At 40.1% G+C, this 17,541-nt stretch overlaps 1 protein-coding gene across 8 annotated transcripts in view; it reads right to left on the reverse strand.

The window, feature by feature from the left end:
• NEK10 (NIMA related kinase 10) overlaps nucleotides 1–17,541 on the reverse strand; it is a 235,895-nt gene that overhangs the window by 79,776 nt on the left and 138,578 nt on the right. For all 8 annotated transcript variants that reach the window (XR_004626025.1, XR_004626022.1, XR_004626024.1 and 5 more), the window contains 2 exons: nucleotides 11,884–12,013; nucleotides 11,273–11,343 (listed from right to left, as the gene is read on the reverse strand). Coding sequence is in view for 4 of the 8 variants with exons in the window: in XM_019796374.2 (XP_019651933.1) it covers nucleotides 11,273–11,343; nucleotides 11,884–12,013 (201 nt within the window). In the remaining 4 variants the exon portion in view is untranslated. The remainder of the gene's footprint in view (nucleotides 1–11,272; nucleotides 11,344–11,883; nucleotides 12,014–17,541) is intronic.

Below are 17,541 nucleotides of genomic sequence, written 5' to 3' on the forward strand. Positions count from 1 at the left end.
ACAATATCTACACCTCATCAAGCTGGTATGGTGATTAATGAAGTCACCTGTGTAAAGTGCTGGCACATTGTAAACACTCAATACATTGAAAAGAAAATCCACACTTATTTGTCCTGTAGTCCCTCCCACATTTAACCAACACAAAATACTGTGGCTTCTCCCTATGAAATATTTATTGAATCCATATCCCCACTCTCTAATCTCACCACTATTAGCCTATGTGATCTTTGCTTTCTTGCACTACTGGAAGAGTTTCCTAAATGACACTCATCTTTTGTCCACCTCTGACCATACTGTAAACTGCCACAGAATAATGTTCCTGAATCTGACTATATCACTTCTCTGTTCAGAATTCCTCAATAGCCCTTCATGGTCCAATAGAGCAAAACTAAAATTTCCAGCATTCCATACAAGCCCCCTCTGGGGCCAGCCCTTAACTCCCCTCCAGCTTCACACTAAATGCTTCCCCTCCTCCAGCTACACACCAAATAACCCATGGCTCTCTTATGCCTCCATTTCTTTGCTCATTTTATTTGCTCTGCTTGAATTTGTTTCTTGCCAATGGTATCTGCCTTTATTCAGATCCCATCCCTATCTGCTGCTAAAAACCCCACTCTTCTAGTCTCCATTAGGAAGATTTCTTGGACAACCCTCAAATGACTTATCATCCCCTTTTTGTATATTCTCATTACATTTAATCCTTAAACTACTCTAATATTGTATTGCAACGATCCATTTCACCACTAGAAACTGGAAACTTCTTGAGAGGAGACATATGTCACTTTCACCATGATCTCCTCAGCATGTAAAACGGAATCTAGGTCCTGGTAGGTACTCAGCAGATGAATGAATGAATGAATGAATGAACAAACTTGGGCTAATATCTAAGAATATACCTGTCCCAAAATATATACCCCAAATATTTGGCCACAAACTTTTAGACTTCTAGGAACTCTCTTACCAGAAGTTCTGATTTAGCTTTAATTCTCTAAAACACATCCCTGCTTAGATATTTCAGAGAAATTCTTAAGAGTGAACAAATGTTTCAATGATTCTCTAATCAAATAAGTATAAAATCATGTTGTATAAAAAAGCTAGGTTGTTCTACTCACCCCACCCACTTTGTCCCCACTCTGCTCTGAGACCAGATGGAAAGAATTAGAGGGATCTGATGTTAAATTGTATTCATTTTGTGTTTTAAGAAACAAAGAGTTGAGCATTATGGTGGCATGAGTTGTTCCCTTTGTCGCTCTCCCTCAATTTATAACCAGTAGGACATCCATAACCCAACAGGGTTTCCTCTGCACAGCAGAACAGAATGTTGGAGAGACACATATATATGTACATCTGAGGATGAGTGGATTGGACTTCATGGAGGTGATGGAACCAAGAGCGCACTGTCAGAACTGAGAGACACTGAAATTCTAAAAAAGAAAGAAACAAACATTCTGGAGCTGAAGAACTCAATAAATGATATGAAGAATGAACTAAGAGCACTACAAATACATCAGATCAGACATGAGAAAGAATAAGTGATCTGGAAGATAGGAATCTGCAAGTGATTCAGGTGGAGGAGAAGAGAGCTTCTCTATTTAAAAAGATTTTTAAAAAGTGAAGAAACCCTATGAGAGCTATCAGACTCCATTAGGAGCACCAACAAGAATAATGGGTACACCACAAGGAGAAGAGAAGAAGAGGGAAGAGAGCTTATTTAAAGAAATAATAGCTGAAAACTTCCCAAAGCTGGGGAAAGGACTAGACATACAAGACCATGAAGCTAATAGATCACCTGACGACCTCAATGTAAAAAAAAACTTCAAGACACATTATAGTGAAGCTGTCAAAAGTCAAGCAAGGATAAAGAAAGAATCTTAAAAGCAGCCAGGGAAAAAGAGACTAACTTAAAAAAGTAACTCCCATTAGACTATCAGCAGATTTCTCAGCAGAAAATCTATAGGCCAGAAGAGAGTGGAATTATGTATTCAAAGTATTGAAACATAAAAATCATCAGCCAAGAAAAGTCTATCCTTCAGCAATGTTATCCTTCAGATATGAAGGAGAAATAAAAACTTTCCCAAGCAAAAGCTGAAAAAGTTCACCACCACTAGACCTGCCTTACAAGAAATGTTAAAAGCAGCTCTCCTACCTCAAACAAAAGATAAAAATATACACAAAACTTCAAATAAAGTGATATATAGAATCACAAAGTTGTAACTCTATTTTAGAATAGGGTGTTAAACAACTATAACATAAAGGTTAAAGGAGAAAAGCATTAAAAATAAACTACAGCGACTACAATTTGGTAATAAACATGTAGCATGAAAAAGGGATAATTTGTGACAATAAAAACATAAAAAGGGGAGAAGAAAAATGACAGAACCTGTATAGACAAATAAGTTATCAGCATAAAATGGACTACTTTATCTATGAGACATTTTATACAAACCTCATGGTAACCACAAAACAGAAATCTAGAGCAAAGACACAAAACAGTAAAAAGGGGGAAAGTGAGTAAATTATCATAGAAAACCATCAACCTAAAAATGTAAATAGAAACACAAAGAAAAAGAAACAATAGAGACATAAAACAACCAGAAAATAAAAGACAAAATGGCAGTTGTAATTCTTCATATATCAACACTCTAAATGTAAACAGATGAACTCACCAAACAAAAGGCACCAAGTGGCTAGATACATTAAAAAATAAGACCCAACTATATGCTGCCTTCAGGAGACTCACCTCACCTCCAAAGACAAACACAGATTCAAAGTGAAGGGGTGGACTATGGTACTCGGAGCAAATAGTAACCAAAAGAAAGCAAATATAACCATACTTATATCAGACAAAGTAGACTTTAAGCCAAAAATGTAACAAGACACAAAGAAGGTCATTATATAATGATAAAGGGGTCAATATAATAAGAAGATATAATAATAAATACATATTCTCCCAACATCTCAGCATCGAAATATATTAAGCAAATAGATCTTAAAGGAGAAAAAGACAATACAATAATAGTAGAGGACTTCAACACCCCACTCTGAGCAATGAATAGATCATCCAGACAAAAAATCAACAAGGAAACATTGGAATTAACCATACTTTAAAACAAATGAATGAGACATATATAGAACATTCTATCCAATAGCAGCAGAATACACATTTTTCTCAAGCTCACATGGAACATGTTCCAGAATAGATCACACAAGAGGCCATGAAACTAATTTCAGCAAATCTAAGAAGACTGACGTCATACCAACTATCTTCTCTACTACAATGAAATGAAATTAGAAATCAACAAGAGTAAAGTGAGTAGATTTTAAAATATGTGGAAACACATTTCTAAATAACCTATGGGTCAAAGAAGAAAATCAATAGGGAAATAAAAAAAACCTTGAAACAAATTAAAACGAAAATGCAACATACCACATTTTGTAGGATGCAGCAAAAGCCATTCTAAGAGTCTGTAGCAATAAATACATATATTAAGAAATTAGAAAGATCTCAAATAAACAACCTAACTTTACACCTCAAGGAACTAGAAAGAAGAAACAAATTAAACCCAAAATCAGCAGAAAGAAGGAAATAATAACAATCAGAGTGTAAATAAATTAAGTAAATTGAGTCCAGAAAAACAACTGAAAGAATCAGTGAAACTAAAAGCTGGTGCTTCAAAAAAACAAACAAAATGGACAAATCTTTAGGTAGCCTAAGAAAAAAAGGGAGAAGACTCAAATTTAGAAATGAAAAAGGAGACATCACAGCTGATACTACAGAACTATAGACAAGAAATGGGTACATTTCTAGAAATATAGAACCTACCAAGACTGAATCAGGAAAAACAGATAATCTGGACACACCAATAATGACTCAAGAGATTGAGTCAGTAAAACTCTCAACGCAGGAAACTCCAGGGCCAGACATCTTCACTGGTGAGTTCCACCAAACACGTGAAGAAGAATTAACACCAATCCTCTTGAGACGCTTCCAAAATATTGAGGAGAAGGGAACATTTTCAAACTCATTTTACAAAATCAGCACTGCCTTTATACCAAAACCAGATAAAGACACCACAAGAAGAGTAAACTATAGACAAATATTCCTGATGAATATAGATGTAAAAATTCTCAACAAAATATTAGGAAACAAAATTCAAGAATCCATTAAGAGAATCAAGCACTATGACCAACTGGGATTTATCCCTGGGCTATAGGAGGATTCAACACACGCAAATCAATAAATGTAATTTGTCACATGAGTAAAATGAGAGATTAAAACTATATGATCATCTCAATACATACAGAAAAAGAGGGAGACTGAAAAAGATGGTGGAGGAGTAGGGGACCACTTTTTAGCTGGTCCCCTGAATTGAGATGGATATCTACCAGACCATCCTGAACACCCACGAAATCAATACATACAGAAAAAGCATTTGACAAAATACAACATCCTTTTATGATAAAAACCCTTAACAGATTGGTTATAGAAGGAATGTATCTCAATATAAAAAAATCCATATGAGAAACCCACAAGTCACATTATACTCAATGGAGAAAAATTGAAAGTGTTTCCTCTGAGATCACAAGCAAGGCAAGGTTGCCCACTCTCATCATTCCTATTTAGTATAGCATTGGAAAAGTCCTAACAAGAGCAATTAGGCAAGACAAAGAAATAAAAGGCATCCAAATCTGGAAGAAAGAAGTAAAAATTTCTCTATTTGCTAATAATACAATCTTACACATAAAAAATCCCTAAGAGTCAATCAAAAAAACTGTTGGAATTAATCAATGATTTCAGGAAAGCAGCAAGTTACAAAATCAACTTACAGAAATCAGCGGCCTTCTTTTATACTAATGATGAAGCATTAGAAAAAGAAGTAAAGAAAACTATCCAAACCACAATAGCATCAAAAATAATAAAATACTTAGGAATAAATTTAACCAAAGAAGTGAAAGATCTATACAACAAAAACGGTTAGATTTCGCTGAAAGAAACTGAAGAAGACACATACAAATGGAAAGACATTTTGTGTTCATATTTTGGAGGAATAAATATTGTTAAAATGGCCATACCACCCAAAGCCATCTACAGATTCAATGCAATCCCAATAAAAATACCAAAGGCATTCTTCATAGAAATAGAAGAAACAATCCTAAAATTTGTGTGGAAACATCAAAGGCTCTGAATAGCCAAAGCAACCCTGAGAAAAAAATAATAAAGCTGGAGGTATCACATTTCCTGATTTCAAACTATATTACAAAACCATACTAATAAAGACACTATGGCACTGGCACAAAAATAGACCCATAGACCAATGGAAGAGCATAGAGAGCCCAAAACTAAATCCCAGCACATACAGTCAATGAATATTTGACAATGGAACCAAGGACAAACACAGGGGGACAGTCTCTTTAACAAACGGTGCTGGGAAAACTGAAGAAATATATGCAGAAAAAAGAAACTGGCCCCTATCTCACACCATCCACAAAAATTAACTCAAAATTGTTCAGAGACTTAAACATAAGACTTGATATCATAAAACTTTTAGAAGAAAGGGAAGAAAGAAGCTTTCTGATATTGGTCTTGGCAATGATTTTTTTTTTTAACATGATGCCAAAAGCACAAACAACAAAAGCAAGAAACAGCAAATGGGACTACATTAAACTCAAAAACTACTGCATAGCTTTTGCTACTCAGTTAATGAAATGAAACAGCAGCCTATAGAGCAGAGAAAATTTTTACAAACCACATATCAGAGAAGGGGTTAATATCCAAAATATACAAAGAACTAAGGACAACTTAATAACACTCAAATAATTTGATTAAAAATGGGCCAAACTAAATAGATATTTTCCAAAGAGGACAACAAAATGGCCAATAGGCACATGAAAAGGTGCTCAACATCATTAATCATTAAGAAGATGCAAATAGGGGCACCTAGGTGGCTGTCGGTTAAGTAGCCCACTCCTGTTTTTGGCTCAGGTCATGATCTCAGGGTCATGAGATCAAGCCCTGCGTCAGTCTCTGCACTCTGCACGGAGTTTGCTTCAGATTCTCTCTCCCTCTCCCTCCAGCCTGCTCTCAATCTCTCTCAAATAAATAAAATCTTAGAAAAAAAAAAGAAGATGCAAACAAAAACCACAATGAACTATCACCTTACACCTGTTAGGATGGCTATCATCAAAAGGAAAAGAGATAACAGGTGATTGTGAGGATTTGGTGAAAAGGGAACTCTTACACATTGTTGATGAGAATGTAAATTGGTCCAACCACTATGAAAAACAATATGGAGATTCCTTTAAAAAATTAAAAAATAGATCTACCATATGACCCAGCAATTCTACTTCTGGGAATACACCCAAAAGCAAAGAAAACAGAATTTCAACAAGGTATCTGCATTCCCATGTTTATCGCAGCATTATTCACAATAGCCAAGATATGGAAACCCAAATGCCCATCCTCGTATGAATGAACAAAAAAGAGGTGGTACATGTATACGATGGGATATTGTCCAGCCATGAGGAAGGAAGATATATTCCCATTTTTGTCAACATAGATGGAACTTGAGTACCTTATACTAAGCGAGATAAGTCAGAGAAAGACAAGTACTGTATGATAACACTTATATGGAATCTAGAAAAATCAAACCTATAAAAAAATAGAAAACAAATGGTGGTTATCTGGACATGAGGGGTGGAGAGGATAAGAATGATAGTGTCTATGGGTACAAACTTGTAACGAGTAGTAAATAAGCCACAGAGATCTAATGCACTGAATAGTGAATACAGCCAATGATATTGTAATATAATTATGTAATGTGATAAATATTGCTTCATTGGCAATCATATTACAATATATAAATATATCAAAGTGACACACTGTACACCATAAATTTACAAAATATAACATGTCAAATTTACTTCGGGGAAAATTAAAAAAAAAAAGAAAACCAAAGAGTTAAAGGTAGGGCGAAAAATGGAAAGATCCACTTGTCCTCAGAACTAGCTGCAAGCATTAACTGTGCTAGTCATCATGACCGCCCCTGAAACAGAGCACCAGACGGCTTCTGCAACCAGGCACAGAGAGAGAAATGTAAGGCAATTGGAGGATTTTGTGCATAAAAGGAAATGTTCTTCTCTTTTAGAAAGTAAACAGACAATATTCTCTGAACAGTGTACTGGAAGGTAAAAATAGTAATGCTGGTACTGGGCAGAGCAACAAAATGGATTTATTTTCTGCCCCAAACTCTTTGGGGTTGCTAAGTTATTCTCCCAGGGTAAAAGCCTGCTAGGAAAGAAAAGTTCCAGTGACAGAATGTGCTTGTTCACCACATGAACGAGCAGGAAAAAGGAAAGATACAGCACATGAGACACACAACTGCATGCGCTCTACCCAACACAGGATGTAGGAGGTGAAAATGAGAAGATGGAAAAACAGAAGCAGCAAGATCATGCAACAGGAAACATGGGGTGTGAAACTAAGATTGAATCTAGTGAACTTGCCCATCAATGGTTGTCTTGCATTTCAAAGGCTCTATCACGTTACTCGTGATCAGCTCTGAGCCTGATGATTCGCTAAGACATAAATGATCATTAAGACCACTTTTGCCTTTATGTATTCCTTGCATCAATTTTCTGAAGAAAACAGGAAACTAAGAAAATAGAAAATTGAATTTGCTTATTTATTCTTTTGGAACTTAATTTTTAAAGATTAAAAATCCAAAGCAAATTAAATATGTAATTGCATAAAATTCATGACTGAATTTGGTTTTATGTCAAATTTTCTAAACATAAAACTTTGTGATGGGAACCCAGACAATGAGTCTTGAATAACCTTGAGTGAAAACCACATCTGCTATAGAATGCACAGTCATCTTAATGTATAATCAGTTATAAAATTAAAATTAAATTGTCAGTTCTTACTTATTATGGCATCTTAGTTATTTTGAATTAAAAGTGTCCTTACTGGGGTGCCTGGGTGACCCAGTCAGTTAAGTGTCTGCCTTCGCCTCAGGTCATGACCCCAGGGTCCTGGGATCCAGCCCCACAGTTGGGCTCCCAGCTCAGTGGGGAGTCTGCTGCTTCCTTTCCCTCTGTCCCTCCCATCCCAATCCCCGCTCATGATCATTCTCTCATGCTCTCTCAAATAAATAACATCTAAAAAAAAAAAAAGTGTCCTTACAAACATTTAATCCCTGAGTCCCCTAATAGTGATCATTCATCCTCTTAACCATTCTGGTGACAAGGGAACTCACTACCCACCCAGCAGCCTGCCTCACTTGGGTATCTCTAATTCTGATACATACTTCCAATGACGAGCTGACATGGGCCTCCTTGGACCTCCACTCCGTGGTCTTGGCTCCACTTTCTGAAGTTCCACAGAATAAACCCAACTGTTTTCATATTTTTAGTGTCATTCCATTTTCATGCTTGTACCCCCAAAATTGTTGACTCAACTCCAAGCCACCATGGAAATAGCCCCACTTCTCTCCATCAACACCACCACACTCCAGTCAGAGCCACCATCATGTCTTGGTGGACAGCTGGACCTACTTCTCCTCCTGTCCCCATTCCCTGCTCTCTATTCTCCACAGAACAGCCAGTATGATCTTTGCTATAGAAGAAATTTTCACTATATCCCACTTTTAAATAACCTTAAGTCTTCTCCTCAGTACTTGAGATAAAAATTCAAAACCCTCAATGTGGCCTATTAAGACCTAGTCGATCTGGCCCCACGAGCCTCCCCAGGCCTTAATCATTCTTTGGCTATTCTCTCCCTGACTTAACACGTTACACTCCAATTTCTTCTAGTTCCTCAAACTAATAAGCTCTATGCTGGTCTATGAAATGCTTTCTCCACTCTTTACATTCGAGAATTAGTGGTTGTTCAGGTCTCAGATTACATGTTCTTTCTTCATAGAAACTTCCTGAAGTCCCTAGACTAGGCCAAGTCCTTCTGGAATCTCTCATTGCTCCCTTTACCACTCTTCATCCAATTTATTATAATTTGTTTTATATACTTAATTCCATAAGTAGCAACACTACTATTATTAATAATAATATCTAATTTTACTGAGGGCTCACTAAGTGCTGGGTACTGTGCTAAAAGGACTCGAAGCATTATCTTATTTAATCTTCAGAACAAGCCTGTGAGTAGTTACTATTGCTACCCGTACATCACAGATGAGAAAAGGACGTGGGTGGAAGAATAGGGATTAAAATCCAGCTGATTACAGAACCTATTGACGTTCTTAACTTTTCCATGTAGTGTTGGGTACCTGACTCCTCCACTAACTTGTTAGCCCCAAGACACATGGATACCAATAGCCAGGGGGCCTGTCCGAAGCAAATTATGGTCCTGTTTGCCCCGTGCCACAAAATCAGAATAATGTCTCTGTACATTTTCTCTGTACCACCCCTCCCCTGCTCCTTGTGGTGCTCAAATACCTATGAAAAGGAGAAATTGAGTAGATCTGGTATTCTTGTCTTGACATCTCTAGAGACTTCCTGAAGTTTTGAGGCACTTTCCAGAAAACAAATAGCAGAGATTAGGACCAAATTGTGGAGATGAGCAATTTAAATACATTTGTCTGGATTCATTAGCAATTGGGCATGATCTAATATATGCAGAATTCAGATTATTCAGAAAGGGGTTTCAGCTCATTTCCCATAATATTAACAATGATAATTGCCAATATAGCTTAAGATTTACCATTCACCAAATTCTATGCTAAGTGATTTTCATAGTTACTTTGTATAATTATCACACCAGCCTGATGAGGGTGGTATTATTACAATCCCTTTTCTACGGGATGAGGGAACAGAGATGCAGAGAGAATGGTCAATGTTTGTTCAGAGTCTCCAGTTAGTGAAACTCAGCCCCCACTGGGCCTAGGCCCCTTAGAACTGTAGGACAGTGCTGTGCTGAGCGAGGAAAGATTCAAGATAAAACCGTACACACTGTGAGGAGTACCTATTAATGCAAAACAATGGGCTGGGAGGAGAAAGTGAAGGGAATACATCTCTTACATTCCATCAGAGGTGGTGCTAAGTGCTGGGATAGATACAGAACCAAATTTAAAGGGAATTGGGCAGGGGAATGGACAGATATTTTATCTGGGGTCTCTCTGGGATTTGTATAAAAATAATAAGGATTTGACTCAGCTTGATGGGGCAGGGAAGTAATCTTGAGCCAACTTAAGAGCATACATTGGTATAGAAATAACAATCAGTCAGAAAACAAGTCATTGATTCATACAACCAGTATTTGTTAAGGGTCGATCTTGTCCCAGGCACTGCTCTGGGCACTGAAGAGCCACGAGCCGGACTGGAAAAGTCTCTGCTCTTGTAGAGTTTTCCTTCTGGTGGGGACAAGACAGGCAATAAAGGAACAGGTCTGCTCACACAACTGTCTAACATGTCGGGAGATGGGTGCTGCAAGCTTTGTGACGCACGCAAGGGGCCAGAATGCAGAGGGGCTGGAGGGGCATCCGGGTGGGCTCTCTGATGATGGAAGATAACAGAAGAGACACAAAGGAAGTGGGGGCCTGTGCCATGCACGTACCAGAGGGAAGGGAAGTCCAGGAAAAGGGAAGAGCAAGGACAGAGGGCCAGAGGCAGGGGCATGCCAGGACTTGCAGGGAGCTCCCTGTGGCTGGCAGTGAGGGAGCAAAAGAAAAGTGGGAGGGAGGGGTGACAGGTCAGCTGGGACAAGCCCTGTGAGGTCGGAACTTTGCGAATGCAACAGGAAATGACTTTCATTAAACTCCTACCATATTGATGGCTGGAGCATCTCTTTCTGACTTTCTTTGAAAAATTATTATACAACATAACATTACCAATTTAAAAATAGAAATGAAAAAGTGCTCGCAATTTTATCATCTAACATGGCCTTTTTCAGTTTCCTATGTCCTTGTCTAGCCTTTTTCGACATCCATGCATATATTTACAGTTTTTATCATAGTTATAAACAGCTTTACATCCTGTTTGCTTTACTTCGCTTCTTATCATTTTTGTGTTACAGGTTGATACAAAGCCTTCTGAATAATCACTCTAATGGCTGCATAATATTTCAAGTGCATATACCACTTCCTCTTGGACCCACTAAAGTGGCTTCCAGATGGTCGCCATTACTGCTGATGCACAAATACGGTTCTAGGTTTGGATTATTTGGGAGCCCTTCCTCTTCATGAATATTTACATGGTAAATTCGTAGACATGTGAGGTATTTCTTGATAATCCCTATCAGGTTTGAAATTGTGAGAATAATTACCTGCTGATGGTCTCTGTCACTTTCTCAGAGTAGATGCCTTCTGGAACTGGTTCATAGACCGCCTCCACTATCTGCAAAACAGACAGACTAGTGCGATGGACGTAAAAAGGCCATTGATATGTACAATACTTGGCCACAACATGAGAGCTACTCAACGAGCATTATAACCATGCACAAATTTTAATCAGAAACAAAAACAACCCAACAAATAAAAAATTAACATCAATTAAACAGTTCTCGAGCGCAGATTGTATTCTTCAGGCTGAGTTAAAGTTAGCCTCAGATTCATAATAAATGATGTGTAGGATAACATAATGTGCCAATTGTAGGCAGTCCAAACCACAATTAAAAATAAAAGACCAAAAGTAATTTGATATATTTATTTGTATAATTTTCTAGGATAAATGAAGACAATTATAAGGGGAATGTGCCACAGCACATGATGTATATTTAGAAGAAAGGGGAAAAAATGAATCGGATCATGTGGCCAATAAAACAATGTGCCTGCTTTTAATTGACGGTTTTATAAAAATCACAAATGCTCTATTTAGAAAGAAAAGGAATGGCATTTTTAGCAACACAGGACCCTTTTGTCTCCCAACACTGCTTACTTTTGTAGCCAGGGAGAGCATGTTGGTGCTATAGAAGGGAGGATTCAGAGTTGCCATCTGATAAAGGATGCAGCCGGCCGCCCAGACATCAGCCTTCTCCCCATACGGCTCACTCTTCAGTACCTCAGGGCTGAATTAAAATAAGGGTGTTAATAGATACCGAAAAGGGAGAAGAAACCAGCCCAGGAAAAGAGTCCAGTTTTCAAGCAATAGTTGGAGATAGGAGAAGGAAGAATTTAAACTCTTCCTCATTAATTCAAGTAAACATATTAAAAAGTATCTTTGAATTCTCCCAGACTCAAGACTCAGATGCATCAAGAAGCACAATCAAGCAATTCCATTTTAAGCACTAAATATCAATGAACCATATAAAAATTGCCTATTAAGTATCCAAAAAAGTTTTTATTTCCAGAAACAATTACCCCTCTGTGGTAGCTGCAATTGTTGGCCCCAGTTCTTTACTATTCTGGAGATTTTGTGCATCTCCCTCTAACAATGGCCTCTTGGTGGGCAGTATTCGTTACCCACCCCTGCCTCTGGTTTTGTTTTGTGTTGCTTTGGCCAATGGAATATGGAAACGACAGTGAACAAGACCAGAGCCTTTGTCTTAACAAACACTGAGTGCTTTCATTCGTCCTTCTAGGAGATTCTATCCATTACCAGGAGAAGAACATTTCCCAGGGACTTCTAGCCCACCAGCCTGGGTCCAGCAGAAGATACGTGGAGTAGATCTAACCGAGACAATGCATAAACCTACACCCTGAAGGAGACCTTGCCCAGAAGACCCAGACGTGTGAGTCTAACAGTAAACACCACCAAAATTTTTGTGATTTGTTAATCAGCATTACTATGGGAAAAACTGACTGATACAGTTGCTACTCAACTCTAGCCTATAAAGCAGAAGAAGACTATATTTAAATATGTTGCATAAAATTACAGCATCCATCACGTTCATGTCTTCTGAAATTGCCTTTCCAATCTGGACATGGATGCTGTCAGCTTTTAAACAAACTTAAGCCGCGAGAATTTATGGGTTTGACATTTTTTTTTTAATGTGGAGGCAAGTGCAGCTCCCCTGGATATTTTGGAGTAATAGAAGCTTCCTCTATCATATTTGTAGAACGAAACTCAGCACAGGGTTGAAACCATTTAATACCCACACATCCTAAATTAAGTAGCTTAGCAATTCAGTTCTATGATATGTATTTAGGATTGTGCTCAGCCCTCTACATAAATAGAGTGGGGATTAAGGGTTAACTTTGATGGTGGATTAAGGTATAAAGAAACTGACAAATTGATATCAGAACAATCAGAGTAGACATAAATCGATGTTGACTATTAAAAATAATCAAGGAGTTGGCGGAGGAGTAGGGGACCCCTTTTTCAGCCGGTCCCCTGAGTTGAGCTGGATAGGTACCAGACCAGCAGGAATATCCACGGAATCAGCCTGAGACGCAGGAAGATACATCTGGATCTCTACAAATGAACATCTCCAGCGCTGAGTATCGAGGTACGAAGCGGGGAGCCGTGAAACCGCGCACAGATATCGGAAGCTAAACAGAAGGGGGAGGGAGCCGCCGTGTCAGGGCGCCGGGAAGCGGTAGCCACCTGCAAGGGGGAGCGGACAGACCGCGGACCCGCACGCTTGAGACAGCAGGCTGAGAAGGGAGCTCTAGGAGCGCACGCGGGAGGGCTGGCGGTTGGCGGGCCACCTGCACGGGGGAACAGGCGGACTCGCGGACGGCACCCGCGAGACAGCAGACTTAGAACGCGAACTCCAGGAGCGCGCGCAGGGCGGCTGGCGGGCCACCTGCACCGGGGAGCGGGCGGACCGCGGACCCGCACTCTGGAAACGGCAGACTGAGTCCGTGAGCCGGGAGCGTGCACCACCAAGCATCTCACGGAGCTCCGGAGCTCCGGTGTGCTCACTGGATCGAGGCTGAGACCGGGAGCTCCGGGAGCGTCCGCGGGGCGGCTGGCGGCTGGAGGGCCACCTGCACGGGGGAGCAGGCGGACTCGCGGTCAGCACCCGTGAGACACCAGACTGAGACGGGGAGCTCCGGGAGCCCGCGCGGGGCGGCTGGCGGCGGGCGGGGTTGGAAACACAAAGGACAGAGACGTGCCGGCCCTGGAAGTGAGGGCTGGGACGCCGGGTGTGGGGCGCACAGCCCGGGATGCTGCAGGGTTGAGCAGCACCAACAGAAACAGAGTTAAAGTGGCCAGAACATCAGTGGAGAACGATCCGCGATCCCTCTGTTCTGAGACAGAGGCTGAATTTCAGCCGCTGCTGCTCTCTCAGAAGAGGCATAGCAAACCGCCAGGGAAAGCCGCCAGAGAACAAAAGCCCGGAAATACCGGCTCACAGGGTGCCCATCCCCATCCCCCCTCGCAAGGGACACAGAGACTCTACCCAAACAGGGTTTTCTGAGTACCTGCAGGCAGGCCCCTCCCCCAGAAGGCAGGCTGAAAAATCAAGAAGCCCACAACCCGGAGCGCCTGAGTGGCGCAGTCACCAAGCACCTGTCTTCGGATTAGGGTGTGATCACAACGCTCCGTAAGGAGTCCTTCATCGGGCTTCTCCACCGGGAACCTGCTTCTTCCTCTCCCACTCCTCTGCTTGGGTTCCCTTTCTTGCTGACTGTCTCTCTCTCTCTCAAATAAATAAATAAACTCTTTAAGGAAGAAGCCCACATCCCTAAGATCTCTATAAAACAAGGGCGCACGGCCTGGGTCCCAGTCAACACTTGGGCTCTGGACAACCCTGCAATCTCTCTTCATCAGAATGACGAGAAGGAGAAGTCCCCCCCAGCAAAGAAAAGATAATGAGTCTGTGGCCTCTGCCACAGAATTGGCCTCGGCCACAGAATTAATACATATGGATGTATCCCAATTATCAGAAATGGAATTCAGAGCAACAATGGTCAAGATGATGAGTAAACTTGAAAAAAGCATCAGAGAAAGCGTTGCTGAGAATATAGAATCCCTAAGGGCAGAAATGAGAGCGAATCTGACAGAAATTAAAAATTCTATGGGCCAAATACAGTCAAAACTAGAGGCTCTGACGGCCAGGGTCACCGAGGCAGAGGAACGCGTTAGCGAATTGGAGGATGGGTTAGTAGAAGAAAAAACGAAAATAGAAGCTGGTCTTAAAAAAATCCACGCCCACGAATGTAGATTACGGGAGATTACTGACTCTATGAAACGATCCAATGTCAGAATCATCGGCATCCCTGAAGGGGTGGAGAAAAACAGAGGTCTAGAAGAGATATTTGAACAAATTGTAGCTGAAAACTTCCCTAATCTAGCAAGGGAAACAAGCATTCGTGTCCAAGAGGCAGAGAGGACCCCATCCAAGCTCAACCAGGACAAACCTACGCCACGGCATGTCATAGTGCAATTCGCAAATATTAGATCCAAGGATACAGTATTGAAAGCGGCCAGGGCAAAGAAATTTCTCACGTACCAAGGCAAAGGTATCAGGATTACGTCAGACCTGTCTACAGAGACCTGGAATGAGAGAAAGGCTTGGGGGGGCATTTTTAAAGCTCTTTCAGAGAAAAACATGCAGCCAAGGATCCTTTATCCAGCAAAGCTGTCATTCAGAATTGATGGAGAAATAAAGACGTTCCAAAATCGCCAATCATTAACCAATTTCGTAACCACGAAACCAGCCCTACAGGAGATATTAAGGGGGGCTCTATAAAGGTAAAAAGGCCCCAAGAGTGATACAGAGCAGCAAGTCACAACCGATACAAAGACTTTAAAGAGAAATGGCATCATTAAAATCATATCTGTCAATAATCTCTATCAATCTAAATGGCTTAAACTCTCCCATAAAACGCCACAGGGTTGCAGATTGGATAAAAAGACATGACCCATCCATTTGCTGTCTACAAGAGACTCATTTTGAACCCAAAGATGCATTCAGACTTAGAGTAAGGGGATGGAGTACCATCTTCCACGCAAATGGACCTCAAAAGAAAGCTGGAGTAGCAATTCTCATATCAGATAGACTGGATTTTAAACTAGAGGCCATAGAGAGAGATACAGAAGGGCACTATATTATTCTTAAAGGAAGTATTCAACAAGTGGATATGACAATTATTAATATATATGCCCCCAACAGGGGAGCAGCAAGATACACAAGCCAACTCTTAACCAAAATAAAGAGACATATAGATAAGAACACAGTAATAGTAGGGGACCTCAACACCCCACTATCAGAAATAGACAGAACACCCTGGCAAAAACTAAGCAAAGAATCAAAGGCTTTGAATGCCATACTCGACGAGTTGGACCTCATAGATATATATAGAACACTACACCCCAGAACCAAAGAATACTCATTCTATTCAAATGCCCATGGAACATTCTCAAGAATAGATCATGCTCTGGGACACAAAACAGGTCTCAGCCAATACCAAAAGATTGAAATTATCCCCTGCATATTCTCAGACCACAACGCTCTGAAATTGGAACTCAACCACAAGGAAAAACCTGGAAGAAACTCAAACACTTGGAGGCTAAGAACCATCCTGCTCAAGAATGACTCGATAAACCAGGAAATCAAAAAACAAATTAAACAATTTATGGAGACCAACGAGAATGAATACACAACGGTCCAAAACCTATGGGATACTGCAAAGGCAGTCCTAAGGGGGAAATACATAGCCATCCAAGCCTCACTCAAAAGAATAGAAAAATCTAAAATGCAGTTTCTATATTCTCACCTCAAGAAACTGGAACAGCAACAGAGGGACAGGCCTAACCCACTGACAAGGAAGGAGTTGACCAAGATTAGAGCAGAAATCAATGAATTAGAGACCAGAACCACAGTAGAGCAGATCAACAGGACTAGAAGCTGGTTCTTTGAGAGAATCCATAAAATTGATAGACCACTGGCAAAACTTGTCCAAAAACAAAGAGAAAGGACTGAGATTATTAAAATTATGACTGAAAAGGGAGAGGTCACGACCAGCACCATTGAAATTGCAAGGATTATTAGAAACTTTTATCAACAGCTATATGCCAAAAAACTAAACAATCTGGAAGAGATGGAGGCCTTCCTGGAAACCTATAAACTACCAAGACTGAAACAGGAAGAAATAGATTTCTTAAATAGGCCAATTAACTATGAAGAAATTGAGTCAGTGATAAACAACCTTCCAAATAATAAAACTCCAGGCCCAGACGGTTTTCCTGGGGAATTCTACCAAACATTCAAAGAAGAAATAATACCTATTCTCCTAAAGCTATTTCAAAAAATAGAAACAGAAGGAAAGCTACCAAACTCATTCTATGAGGCTAATATTACCTTGATCCCCAAACCAGGCAAAGACCCCCTCAAAAAGGAGAATTACAGACCGATTTCTCTAATGAATATGGATGCCAAAATCCTCAACAAGATCCTTGCTAATAGAATCCAACAGTACATTAAAAGGATTATCCATCATGACCAAGTGGGATTCATACCTGGGATGCAAGCATGGTTCAACACTCGCAAATCAATCAATGTGATACATCATATCAACAAGAAAAGACTCAAGAACCATATGATCCTCTCAATTGATGCAGAAAAAGCATTTGACAAAATACAGCATCCTTTCCTGATTAAAACCCTTCAGAGTGTAGGAATAGAGGGTACATTTCTCAATCTCA

The sequence above is a fragment of the Ailuropoda melanoleuca genome, chromosome 6 (assembly GCF_002007445.2).
Source record: "Ailuropoda melanoleuca isolate Jingjing chromosome 6, ASM200744v2, whole genome shotgun sequence".
In the NCBI taxonomy this organism is placed as follows: Eukaryota; Metazoa; Chordata; class Mammalia; order Carnivora; family Ursidae; genus Ailuropoda; species Ailuropoda melanoleuca.